Here is a 14,813-nt window from a genome sequence, read left to right as displayed (position 1 = left end):
TTCAGAAACTGAATGCCAGATCGGGCAAAAAAACAACAACAAAAAAATCAAGCCCAACCCTTGCACGCATTAACTGTTATTATGAGCCGGAGCCCACCATTATTCAACATAATATCTGTGTGCGTGCAACAAGCAAGAAGTGCCTTTGTAATCCGGTGACGCGTGTCCATTGATTTTTATTAATAAAACTTTTATGCAAAGATGGAAGTTGACGATCGCCATCTCTGTAGTGAACGCGCCTATTGAGAGAAATGCACATCATTACACAATCAGAGAGTGGCCTTTTTCTTTTCGTTTTGAATTGTTTCGTTTAAAGAAATTGACGATCGGCAATCTCCGTAGTGAACGCTATAGAGAGAAATGCACATCATGGATTACAGAGAGTAGGCTAGTCTATTTATTTTCGTTTTGAATGGTTTCGTTTACTGAAATTGACGATCGCATCTCCGTATGAACGCGCCTAGAGAGAAATGCACATCGTGGATTACTTAGCCTAATCAGTGAGTAGCCTATTTCTTTCGTTTTGAATTGTTACATTTAAAGAAATTGACGATCGCCATCTCCGTATGAACGCGCCTCGAGAGAAATGCACACCATTGATTAATCAGACTATATTTCTTTTAGTTTTGAATGGTTTCGTTTACTGAAATTGACGATCGCATCTCTGTATGAACGCGCCTAGAGAGAAATGCACATCGTGGATTACTTAGCCTAATCAGCGAGTAGCCTATTTCTTTCGTTTTGAATTGTTTCGTTTAAAGAAATTGACGATCGCCATCTCTGTAGTGAACGCTATAGAGAGAAATGCACACCATTGATTAATCAGACTATATTTCTTTTCGTTTTGAATTGTTTCGTTTAATGAAATTGACGATCGCATCTCTGTATGAACGAGAGAAATGCACATCATGGATTACTTATCTAATCAGTGAGTTGCCTATTTCTTTCGTTTTTAATTGTTTCGTTTAAAGAAATTTCAAGCTTTATTTATTTGTCATGTCTGTGAGGCATAGCCTTTTTTATGAGATTTCAATGCAAGTGACAGCGGCATGCCCATCATGTCATGATTATATTAAATCCAGGCAATATTGGTTGATGAAAATTTTATAAAAATTTAGATACAATTTATACAAAACGAAATTCGTTTTAAAGAGGCCTTTTACAAAACTAAATTTATTGAAGTGGTCAAATCGTCTGACTCCCGAATGCATCCCATCTTATTTGTGCTGTTCACTTTTCATAATCAACAAAGATGGAAAAAAATAACATTATAATATTTTAACAAATACGAAACTTAATGCGCTTTTGTATCCTGGCAGCAGTGAGTGGGCGGTTTTTTCCGAGATGCGACATTAGAGGTGTTTACATCTCTCGCGGTCACGTTTTTATTGCACAATTTACAAATTGCCTCGTCAGTATTTACCGCCTCTCCCTTCTCATTCGGTTGGAACCAGAAATATTGCCAAACTGCAACCACACATAAGCATTTTTTAGGCAATAAATAAATTATATATATTATAGGCTATATAAGTGCCGGTAATGACGGTATTGAAACTGATACCGGTGCTATTTTAAGATCCCGCGGTATCCGATATTACCGTAATACCGCCCAACCCTACTATATGTCTATGTGGTGTTTTTAATATGCTTTAAGACAACCCATGTGCAAATTCGTTAGTGGCATTGATATTGATCAAATCTTATCAATTCCCATCCCTTTTAATTGCTGAGTATTTTCTCCTTAAAACTGCAGTGAAACAAAGACAGTCTCAAAAACGCGGTTTGAAATCGCTGGTGTTTCTGACGTCACAAACTACCTTGTAACCAATCAGGTTAATGTGTGATCGTCAACCAGTGGATCTCTGAGCTGGTGTGAGTGAGTGGAGACGGGGCTAATTTGCATATTCATAGAACCACGTATACTAAATGAGGCAAGGGTTTAGTTACATTCAAGCTATTTTAAGGCATGAAGAAATTTTATTCAAGGAAAAAACGTTTAAATAGGCTATGTCATTTTGGTGATCAAAGATGAGTTTTAAGGGATAAAATGATTGACTTCAGGGAGATATTAAAGGGATAGTTCACTTTGAAATTAATTTTTGATATGTTTTAGCTTACCTCAAGGGCATCCAAGATGTAGGTGTCTTTGTTTCCGCAGTAGTTTCAATTTTGATATTTTTAGGTCAAACCATTCTTGTCTGTCAGTCATATAATGCAGGTCTATGGTCACTGTCTCAAAACACAAGCACAGAGTCCAAATTAAAACAATTCACCATCGTCCAAATGAAACAATTCCCCATCATAAGTACACATTGATGGCCTAAGACACGAAACGAGCGGTTTGTGTGAGAAAACGAACAGTATTTATATCGTTGTTATCTCTTGAAAACAGCACGTCCAAATGATCTGACGGCGCGGGCGGGTATAGATATATACATAGATGTCGCCTTGGCTACGGTTTCGTTCCAATGAACTGCAGTAGCGAAGGCGACATCTAGTGTATACATCTATACCCGCCAGCGGGCGGGTATAGATATATACACTAGATGTCGCTTGGCTACGGTTTCGTTCCAATGAACTGCAGTAGCCAAGGCGGCCAAGGCCATCTATGTATATATCTATACCCGCCCGCGCCGTCAGATCATTTGGACGTGCTGTTTTCAAGAGATAACAACGATATAAATACTGTTCGTTTTCTCACACAAACCGCTCGTTTCGTGTCTTAGGCCATCAATGTGTACTTATGATGGGGAATTGTTTCATTTGGACGATGGTGAATTGTTTTAATTTGGACTCTGTGCTTGTGTTTTGAGACAGTGACCATAGACCTGCATTATATGACTGACAGACAAGAACGGTTTGACCTAAAAATATCAAAATTGAAACTACTGCGGAAACAAAGACACCTACATCTTGGATGCCCTTGAGGTAAGCTAAAACATATCAAAAATTAATTTCAAAGTGAACTATCCCTTTAAAGTGAAAGCAGCTACTTCACTATTTACTTCCTTAATGTGTTTCAGAATTATTGGGCACAATCACTAGCCTATCTTTTGATAAATATTTAAACATTTTGTAATTATTTACAGACGCACATGTCATTCCAAACATGTATGCGGGTTCTGAATAATGTTATTTATAATTGAATACAGTTCACAGCAACCATATCTATCCAGGTCCACAAAGGATGAGGAGAAAAAAAATGATTAAAGTGGTCTATTAAACTAATGCACTATATTCCAAGAAATATGATAACTTTGTGTGGCAAACCGTAAAATGAAAACAGTTTAAGGTATATGAGTTTGGAACAACATGAGGGTTAGTAAATAATTATAAAATTTGCATTTGCATTTGCACCAAAACATAATCCAAGAAAACAAGAATACTTGGCCAACAAATTGCATGTTTTCCGGTTTGTTTTTCTGGATTCCAGTTCAATGGTTCAATTAAATTTTAATCAACAAAAAGCATGTCTGTCTAATCAATTTCATTCATAAAACATTGCAATAAATTATTCAATTGTTAATGTAAACATTGCAATAAATGTCCCGAGAGCCTCTCTTCCGTTCTCTACAAGTGTGCAACACTAGCTAACGTTAGCTTAGAGATCAAATCCACTAACGTCAACAAGCGAACAGCACAAAACAGACTCCAATGCAAACTGAAATAAAAAAGGTTTCTGTTTCACAGTAACATAAACAATGTTAATCTGTAACGATTCAATGACGTCAACTACAAAAACACATGAAATGAATGCTTATACAAATGTTCAGGATAATGCCGAAAAGCTATTCGATACTGCAATGTGTCAAGCAAATAAATGGCATTACTTAAAACTATAGTCTCACATAGCCAGATTTATATAGTCTATAATTTTAAATATACTTTAAATTAAGCTACACTGTCAGAAATAGGGGTAGAGTAGGAGTCCATTTCTGTCCCCCAAGGTACAATCTACACTAACGTACCCCACAGGGCTTATTATTGGACCTCAAGGTACATATATGTACCTTTTTGAGGGTCAAAAAGCATTAAAAGGTACATATATGTACCGTTTCTTTTAAAGGTTAAGGTACAATATTGTACCCTTGAGGCTACAGCCCCAGTGACAAGCCATTGTACCCCTAAAGGTACAATTATGTACTTTATTTTCTAAGAGTGTATCATAAAAGTGAAATTTGAATCATTGCATCTGAGAACATGATGCCGGTGAATTGCAGAGCTGATGCAAACATATCCACATCGCTATAATCAGATGTGTCTTAAAATGCTGCTTTCTCACCGCTGGCATTTTTTGTTGTGTGCTTATTTTGTTATTAAGAGGAAAGAGCACAGCACATATCTACACATTCATCTAAAAGTCATCTAGACTATGTGTCTAAAATGAATCAGACAAAACTTTGCCACTCATTCACTCTAAAGTCAATATCAGGAATTTAAATTTGACTAACAGTACAGCCCAGTTCCATGACAACCTGCGCTATACGTTAAATTCCATTTCCGGACTGTATTCCGCAATTCTGTCCACTTTTTCTGCATCACGGAAATCATATGGCCCTATATGTGTGAACACTATACACACTATACATAGCGATGCCATCTTTGCAAGCACAGTTTCAAATGCTGCATTCAGAAAAGTGAGAACACAACTCATGTGTTGCAAAGAGTATATTTTGGACTTTGCTCTGCATATGTTCTTGTGATGCATTGCCCAAGCATTCATATACCGGTAGTCAAGCCATAAAGCCATAAAACAGCATCTTACCCAGATCAGTATTAGGGCCGGCCAGAACCTGTCTGAACTTGTCGAGTCTTGACGCCTCTCTCTCGGTCATGGCAGGAGTTCCGGATGTGTTCTGATCCGCCATGCGGGCCACCAGTGGAATCGTGGGCCTGTGCGGGAGTGACTGCTGTCTGTGTAGTGCTGCCTGTTCAATGCCCACTTCTGACCCACAGACAAGAGAAAACACAGCTGTAATGAGAACAAACCACTGCACATGCCTCGGCCCATTAAATGTAATTATGGAGGCAATTCATGACACAGTTTGCCCCGAGTTACCCCAAGATGCTCAGCTAGTGTGGTAATGAAACTCTCCTCTGTCAAACTAAATCCATTATAGAACTCGGACAGATGAACCTTATATTCGGAGTGCCATCACCATTAGGAGTGGGAATCTTTTATCATCACACGATTCAATTCATTTACATTAGATTCTATTTTAATTTCAATTAAGGGAGTCGTGACGAGATTGCATACGATTCTCAATGTACATTCTTCAGCAACAGCACAGGGACCAATCATTTGTGAGTTAAACCTGGCACATCTCAATTTTTGGAAGCAAGCGCACTTTAATCCTATTAGATGAATTTCAGGGAAGATTGGCTGAGATGATGCACATGCCAGAGTACTTACTGTAATTAATACTGTATAAACATTAAAAACACAAATTAGATTTTCCTGCCCAACAGTTCGCACACCGATAGTAGGCATTTAAAAAAAAAAATATATATATATAATCTTGCTTTATTTAATATTGTTTTTCTTAAAGCTTGAACAATGTGTACAATAAAAAGTGTTAAAATTGTAAGGTAGAAACGAAATTCGACAGAATTGAAATTGAACGGCTCATAAGTGTGAGCTTCTGCAACCCTTTTGTACATTTTTGTATATTAATACAAACGTCAAGACTTTGAAAAATAATTAAAATTGAATGAAAAATAAAAGAATGAAATTTTTTTTTTTTTTATTTAAAACTATTTTTAAAAACTCTCTTTTGTTTTTGTTTTCAAATTTTAATTTAATTAATTTTCGTTTTATCATTTTTGATTTGTGCTTTTGTTCTTTTGATTTGTCATACATACAGACACAAATACACATTTATTGATTGATTGAATGATTTATTGATATTTTGTATAAATAAAGTTTAGTCCCAGAGACACACAATTTAGTTCCACAGTTCTATATGTCATTGTTTTTACCTCAGGTAAAATATACCAGGTAAAATATCTATATATATATATATATATATATATATATATTACACACATACAAACATGCACTTTATTCTATGTCAATTAGTGGGTCAGAATAAGTATGTTTAATGGGTTCACGGGTACATTCTATGATACAAGTAGCTATTTTGGCAGTGCTGTGCGAATTTGTCAAAGAATCACATTGCATCGGTGAATTGATTTTGTCCTAATGCTTCATAATCATGCTGTCCAAGCACTGTAAGGCACTGTAAAATGTGATTGTATGCTTGTTAGAGGCATTAAATGGATGACTTTGAGATATCATTCTTGCATTAAGCATCATAACATCTTCAACGTATACAGATGTTCGTGCAATCCCTGCCGAAATTAGACAGTGTGTGACGGCTGCAGACAGTGTCAACACAAGGTACTATTAAAATAGAGGCAGAACACGTCGACAGGAAGTCCATTATCACAGTCATCCATCGCCACTCTGGCTGGCAAAACAAAGCACTGGCAGAACTGTCTGACAGTTGCAGGTACTGGTGGAAGCACACAGTCCCTGTCTGATATACTCAAATACTCAGAGCAAAAAATTGTTTCGTTCTTCACTCAGAGGTTAAGAAATTTAGAAATTCCCTAGGTTGGTGAAATACCTGAGTTAAGGCCATGACACCCCGACGTAAAAGAACTAGCGGAGAAAATAACTATCTATATTAGCAGGTATCAATAGTCTATATTCTTCATTCGAAAACGGAAACCGAAACTAGGACTGCAGATACAAACCGTAAATAAAGCAGCACTTGCTTACCATTTTAAACATTAATGACGCAGATCACTTTCTTCACTCCAGGCGGCTCATGTTGTTATGAAAATATCCACGCATTGGAATGTTCAGGTAAGATGATGTAAAATTAGAACAGGCTTCTGTCTGTAACGTCTTGACTTCTTCGCTCGCTTTCATCGCGTTCACTTTTATTCTAGTGCACTGAACTATGAAAGCTTGTTTCCGCCACAGAATGAAAAATAAAAAAGGTATTTGTGACTTTTTATCTCGCAAATCTGAAATAAAGTTGTAATTGTGAGTTCTAAAGTCAGAATTGCGTGATATAGCCTAGTCGCAATTGCGAGTTCTAAAATCAGAATTGTGTGATCTAAAGTCGCAATTGCGAGTTCTAAAGTCAGAATTGCGTGATGCAAAGTCGCAATTGCGAGTTCTACAGTCAGAATTGCGTGATAGTCGCAATTGCGAATTCTAAAGTCAGAATTGCGTGATATAGTCGCAATTGCGAGTTAAAGTCAGAATTGCGTGATGCAAAGTCGCAATTGCGAGTTCTACAGTCAGAATTGCGTGATAGTCGCAATTGCGAATTCTAAAGTCAGAATTGCGTGATATAGTCGCAATTGCGAGTTAAAGTCAGAATTGCGTGATATTCGCAATTGTGAGTTTTAAAGTCAGAATTGCGTGATAGTCGCAATTGCGAGTTCTAAAGTCAGAATTGTGTGATATAGTCGCAATTGCGAGTTCTAAAGTCAGAATTGCGTGATAGTCGCAATTGCGAGTTCTAAAGTCAGAATTGCGTGATAGTCGCAATTGCGAGTTCTAAAGTCAGAATTGCGTGATATCGTCGCAATTGCGAGTTCTAAAGTCAGAATTGCGTGATACAAAGTCGCAATTGCGAGTTCTAAAGTCAGAATTGCGTGATATAAAGTCGCAATTGTGTGTTATAAAGTCTGAATTGTGAAATATAAATTCGCAATTGCGAGCAATAAACTCGAAATTCGGACTTTTTTCCTCGCAATTGTGATTTTATTTCTCGCAATTCTGACTCTGATGTAAACTCGCAATTGTGAGATAAAAAGTCGCAATAATCCTTTAAAATGTTTTATTCTGTGGCGGAAACAAGCTTACATACTGAACACCCAATCAAAGTTCTCTCAGAGTTGCCGACGGACGCCGATTCAACAAAAAAAACTAAACAACTAGTGCAGACGGTGCGGAACACACCGCAAAACTTGGCTAGCCGATGCTCAACGACGAAGGTTGTGTCAGGGCCTTTAAGAAATGAACCTCAAAAAAGCTGAATTCTTGGACCACACCAACCTATTATGTCATTATCATAGACCAATGGCAGATCAAAAGCGTTTAATAGCCATTGCAACATTGAATCTTTTAGGCCTTCCATGTCATGAAGATCTGGGATTCTAATAGTATTAAAATAAAGATGCTTTCACTCAGTTTTCTATGCTTCAGAAGCATCAGGGAAAAAGTCTGAGTGACAGGTCAGTGGGAAAATACACCCTATATTAACATACCAAAGCTCAGTGGCAAACAAAACAATTGATTGACATTTCACTGACTCCAATTTGCCTGTTACAGACTCTCGGTTAATTACCAGAAGTTAAAATAAAACCGATTTAATGAAGGTCGTGCTAATTAGCTAGGAAGAGGATGAGGAGAAAATGAAATGCTAGAGTTTAGAAACAGGTCACAGGTCTGATCCAAAATCTAAACTTTCATGTAAGTCTTATGAAAATTGGTTGATCTTTCCCGTGCAGAAAGGTCTTGCATCTAGATGACAACACAACATTGGAAATAATGACAATTAAGACTAATGTATTCTTTTGTTGTTGTTGTTGTTGTTGGTTTGTTGTTTTATGCATGTCTCTTTCAATGTAAGTCTCCATGACTAATATAATTTTATCATCTGCCAGGGGAAAATGATAACTCAAATCGCTTAGAAAGGCAACAGCACACATCTTTTCAACAAGCTTTAAAATGTATGAAACTTATAAAACACAGAGGTGCACCAGAAACCTAAAATACTGCATAATAATAATACCAATAATAATAATTATAATTATTAACATAAGCCATTGTTATTTTAGTATTATTTACGTACTATTATAGTATGTATTAAAATTTTAAATTAGCTTTTAAGTAGTTTTCATTTTCTATTAATTGTTATTATTTCTATTTAGCTTTATTTTGATTTATTTTTTCTGTTTTATTTTCCGTTGTAAACTATTTTAGTTAGAATTTGTATTGAAGTTTACATATATTTTGCTTTATTAAATTACCAAAAACCACTTTTATATGTTTTAGGTTACTACAAAAACAATGTTATTAACAAAACAACCAAAGATTAATATCAGAGAGACAGACTGATGTTTGACTGACCTTTAGGCGAGCCGACAGGAGCTTCACTGTGTGACTTCACCAGTCTGTTGTCACTGAGTGGAAGAGCCTCTGAACCGAAAGACAGATCTGTTGTCGTCTCTGCCCCTTCCTCTCTCTCGTCCTCTTCTTCCGGCTCTTCCTCCTCTTCCTCGTGCGCTTCCTCTCCGTCTTTCCCGTCAGGCTCAGTCATGCTATCCATCTGCTGCTGTCTTCTTTCCTGCAGCTTGCTGTGGTTTTCTATCACCTTATTGGCTGTCTCCATGACGACCTCGATGTTGAGATTTTGGGCTGCCATGGCGAGAAGTTCATCATCATCATCTCCCACATCCCAGGCGTCACTGGTGATGCTCTCGAACTCTTGGAAGGTTGTGGCTTTCTTTGGTTTTCCTGGCGTAGTGGAAGACGGAGGCTTGTTTCCTGCTTTTATCAGACTGCAAAAAATAGATGAGACTTTTGTTGATACAGCATATGAATCAAACTTACACAGAACGCTTGTGTTCCACGTATAATGGTCAATAATATCCCTGCATGTAGGGAAAGACAACAGGGATATTGTTCTGGTTTCTCTGACTCCCACTGGTAGTTGCTACATAACTGCTGTTGGTGAATTACTAGGTTATGTTGCTCCAATTTGCCAACTCTCATTAAAATCCGAAGAACTCCGTACACTGTCACAGCAGCTGTCAGAGCAAATTGCTGTCATCATTTACTCACCCTCAAGTTGAATTTCTGTTAACACTTTAGAATATGTATACAGTAACAAAACACTAATAAATCATTAGCAAACTATTCGTTTTTAGTTAATTAATAGTTTATAAACTGTAGTTAATACATTAATAGACTATCCCCTGGTTTCACAGACACGGCTTAAGCTAGTCCCAGACTAAAATGCATGTTTGAGCTGTTTTAACAGAAAGTAAATTGCACTGATATATCATAAAATACGTCAGTCTCATTCTTTTGTCTCAAGATGCACATCAGTAATGTTTTTTCTAAGGCACGTTTATAAAAGCTACTTAAATATTCTTAATGAACTAAGGGCTAATCCTGGCTTGATCTAAGCTTATCTGTGAAAAACAGGCCAATATACAAACAGCTCAGGGATGGAAATTAACCTTTTTGTCCACCGGCCACTGTGGCTGGTGGATTTCAAAATCTACCAGCCACTCAATGTTTTTACCAGCCACTTTCTTGTTTTTAACCGACAATGTGTAACTTCATGTGAAAATTAATACTACAAGATCTACAATACTTAAGCAGTTTATTTAACCTCAAGTCTCAATGAAATACTGACATTTTCTCTTTCTCTCTTATATATATTTCTCTTTTTTACCTGGATATGGCATTTGAATGATTCGTGGTCTTTTATGGCTTCCAGTTTTAGGTTTTTAGTCCCAACAATGAAACTAGGGCTGGGCGATATGGACCAAAAGTCATATCCCGATTATTTAGGCTGAATATCGATATACGATATATATCCCGATATTTTTTTCCGCAAAGTGAGAGCAAATGTTCAGTCAAAGTCAAAGCCAAATATGACATGTCACAAGTAGTTTTATTGAAACCGGCTATTTCCACACACACAAGTACTGTCCCCCTTTACTTAACATAAATTGTAAGAATATGACTAATAGTAAAGACTAGTACTAATAAATAAACATTAGGCCTATGCAAAGAGACGACGTTCCGATGAACAAATAACAAAGTAGAGGGAAAAGGAGAAGGAACGCGCAAAGTCCTGAATTTACATCGGAAAAGCATTCAAAAGGTGGCGAGAACTCCGCCGGCAGAAGGGCTTCCAATCCGACATTCGGGTGGCTCTGTTTTTGCTGGACAGGTGGAGAAATCCAGCTTGTTTTTTCTAAATGGTTCATGACTGTTTCAGGAAGCACGGGAGGGAGGGAGGGGGAGGGGACGGGGTGAGGAGGAGGGAGGGTCGAGCTAGCCTCCGTTTTGTTTGACAATACTTTGAACGTCAACAAGAAGTGACTTCACCCAACATCGCTTAGAGCTCCTTTAAAGGTGCAGTCTGTAAGAATGACAGCTAGTGGTTGAAATAGGTACTGCAGTCCAAATTCAAAATATCGTAGATTGTCTGCTTAATATTTGCTAACACTTTATTGTGTAAAGACAAGAGACATTCTACTGACTATAAGTAACTTGGCAAATACAAGTCAAGTTATTACACTAACCCGAACCCTAACAGTCTACTACAGTCTACTAATATTCTAATGAGAGTTAGTTGACATGTAGTTGCAAAGTTACTTATAGTTAGTAGAATGTCTAAAGTGGACTATCAAAATAAAGTGGAAACAGAAATTCATACAGGTTTGGAATAAATTGAGGGTGAGTAAATGATGACAGAATTCTCATTTGTGTGTGAACTATCCCTTTAAGACTAAATAATATGCAGAATCATAAAACTATTAATCACTATTAAAAAGCTAAACTAATAAATAAATTACAAAATGAGCTGCTACTCAAAACCAGATTTCCCAAGCGAAAAGGACGCATTGTATTGCTAATATTTTAACATACATTACAGGTTGAGAATAGTTTAAATAAGGAAATGAGATACAATGCTTAATGTGTTCTGTTCAGGTTGATGTTGTATTCTCACTAATAGCTAGATCATCTAAACATCATATTTCCACTGCCAGTCCGGCTCTGAATCTCATTCTAAAATGCACAAAGGCGGCTGTTTTCGTTCTTGTTTGACGTGGCACTTTAATGGGCAGGGTTTGCTGACTCATTGTAGCAACATCTGTGTTTGTGCAACAAGTGTGACCTGACAATGTATGATCACTGCTATTACTATGCTATTTAATCATATGCAAAGTCAACAATCAAAATGTACCCTATTCATATCCTTAAATCACGTTTCTGTGATTATTGTGTTAAAGCGACATTACATGGGACATATCACACACACACACACTCTCTCTCTCTCTCTCTCTCTCTCTCTCTCTCTCTCTCTCTCTCTCTCTCTCTCTCTCCATCCACCCATCTTCTGTCTATCATCCATCCATCCATCCATCCATCCATCCATCCGTCCATCCGTCTGTCCGTCCATGCATCCATCATCTATCCATCCATCCATCCGTCTTCTGTCTATAATCTATCCATCCACCCATCTATCTATCCGTCTGTCCATCTATCCATCTATCCGTATGTCCATCCATCCATCCATCCATCCATCCACCCATCCATCTGTCCGTCCGTCCATCTACCCATCCATCCATCTGTCTGTCCATCCATCCATCACCCATCTATCTATCCGTCTGTCCATCCATCCATCCATCCATCTGTCTGTCCGTCCATCCATCCATCCGTCCATCCATCCATCCATCCATCCGTCCATCCATCCATCCATCCATCCGTCCATCCATCCATCCGTCCATCCATCCATCCATCCATCTGTCTGTCTATCATCCATCCATCCGTCTGTCTGTCTATCCATTCATCTATCATCCATCCATCCATCCACCCACCCATCCATCCGTCTGTCTGTCTATCCATCCATCTATCCATCCATCCACCCATCCATCCGTCTATCCATCCATCCATCCATCCATCCATCTGTCTGTCCGTCCATCCATCCATCAATCCACCAACCCATCCATCTATCTATCATCTGTCTGTCTGTCTATCCATCCATCCATCCATCCATCCATCCACCTATCCATCCACCTATCCATCCAACCAATATATCTATCTACCTATCTATCTATCTACAGGGGTCGCACAATGAAACCGAAACACCTGCTTTTAGACCACAATCATTTATTAATTTATTAGTATGGTATTAGTAGGGACTCCTTTAGTGGCTATACAGCATCAATTCAAGTCCTTGAGATTTTGAGCTTTCCTCTTCCAGAACAGTGGCCAGGTCACTATGTGATGCTGATGGAGGAAAAAAAATTCTGACTTGGTCCTCCAAAATACCCAAACGTGGGTCGTACGCGAAAAATATTTTGCGAGATTTATAAAACCATGAATACGGCAAAACTTGAAATATATAGCCTATATATAGTTGTTGAATTCCCCTCTAAAATATGTGAAACTAAGAAAGTAAAATAGGGAAGTGAAAGCAAAAGCATGAAAACAATTTTCATTTTCATTTCCTATCTTTAAATATGCCAAATACATACACACATTTTCCTTTAAATATAGCTGCACTTACTTGGCATGTAGCAGAGGGTCAAAGGGAGGATGTTGGGCTCCATAAACATGCTGGATACTGCGAAAAAGAAAAAAAAGCGTTAAGAAGCATGTTTATAAGAAAAATCTGTCTCTATTTTTAACTCCCTCCTTTATATGAACTGAAAACTGGTTTGACAAGTCAAGGTTCAAGATGCAATTCTTGATTTAAAAAAACAACAACACCTAGGCATAATGTAAAAAAGTTATTAGAAACATATTTGTCACATGTATAACTATATAATACAATTATATATATATATATATATATATATATATATATATATACACGTTTGAGGAAGTTGCTGTCATCACCAACCAAAATGCACCACTGTACCATGTAAATATCATGGTTTTAAATACAGTAATCATCCAGTACCATGGTATATATCAAAATACTACTATTAACGTAGTATTACAATCATTGTACCAATCTGTAAGTTTCAAAAGAGGGGCCCAGCAGCACATAGCTAACAGGCTAATACATGCCTTTATGAACTAAACTAGAGCTTAAATCAGTATTACCACCATATACACATTGATCAGATGTCAGTGCTAGAAGAATATAATCATGATCAATATAAACTTAATACATTATTGAGATCAATCCAATCATGGATGTGTACAGCTAGCACACATTACCTGAGTTTAAGACAGCCTTTAAAAGAGTCAGATTTTGATGACACATGTTATTCTAAATATTTGGAGCTCCTCTGGTGAGATCTAGCGCTGACAGATATTGTTCGATTAGCTGAACCCCTAACTGAACACATATAAATACACACACATAGCTAACACACAGACATTAGCATGAACACGTCACTCACTTCCCAGGAACCTTAGCTGTGTTTCTCTTCCAGAACTGTTTTTTGTTGCCGTCAGCTGACATCTTTTGGCTTCAGAGTACTCGCTCATAAATTAATTTAGAGAAAAATGCTGATAAGTTGTGCAAACTGTGAACGAAGAGTTTATTTACACCTCAATTCCTCTTCGGAAACTCAGAGAGCCGCCATGTTGGTACCACCCACTGCACATAAGCACAGCTGTGATTGGCTAAGGGGTGTCATGAGTGGCTGCTGAACAGCCAATCACAAGTGGAAATGTAGTTCCCTCTCAGTTCCTTCACAAGCTTTTAAAAATATTTTCTGTTTAGGGAATTTATGTCTAAACGAATGAAAATGATTTAAAACAAAAACATTAGGCAAAATAAAAAAAACCTTTCAATGATAAAAAAATGATGAGTATTGAATAACAATTTCATAATTTATTGTTTGGGTCAAACTGAAAGTGTTCTATATATGATGAAAGTGAAAGAGTACTGATGTTGTCAGGGTCTAAAAAAAGACAGAAACAAACAAACAAATAAATAAACAAATAAAGTGACATTAAATGTAAGTAGTACAGTACGGTACATTTAAAACGATTCATCAGAAGAAAAAAAAAAATATATATTATTATT

At 37.2% G+C, this 14,813-nt stretch overlaps 1 protein-coding gene across 3 annotated transcripts in view; it reads right to left on the bottom strand.

Moving 5' to 3' along the window:
- The window catches only part of tbc1d22a (TBC1 domain family, member 22a), a 162,744-nt gene extending 148,343 nt beyond the window's left edge, over positions 1–14,401 (bottom strand). For all 3 annotated transcript variants that reach the window (XM_084406331.1, XM_084406333.1, XM_084406332.1), the window contains exons 1-4: positions 14,182–14,401; positions 13,338–13,394; positions 9,155–9,585; positions 4,766–4,945 (exon numbers count right to left, since the gene is read on the bottom strand). In XM_084406331.1, the coding sequence (XP_084262457.1) occupies positions 4,766–4,945; positions 9,155–9,585; positions 13,338–13,394; positions 14,182–14,243 (730 nt within the window). In that variant the 5' untranslated portion in view covers positions 14,244–14,401. The remainder of the gene's footprint in view (positions 1–4,765; positions 4,946–9,154; positions 9,586–13,337; positions 13,395–14,181) is intronic.
- Positions 14,402–14,813: the final 412 nt, after the last annotated feature.

Source organism: Rutilus rutilus (assembly GCF_951802725.1).
Source record: "Rutilus rutilus genome assembly, chromosome: 4".
In the NCBI taxonomy this organism is placed as follows: Eukaryota; Metazoa; Chordata; class Actinopteri; order Cypriniformes; family Leuciscidae; genus Rutilus; species Rutilus rutilus.
This window is presented reverse-complemented; position numbering and strand designations above follow the sequence as displayed.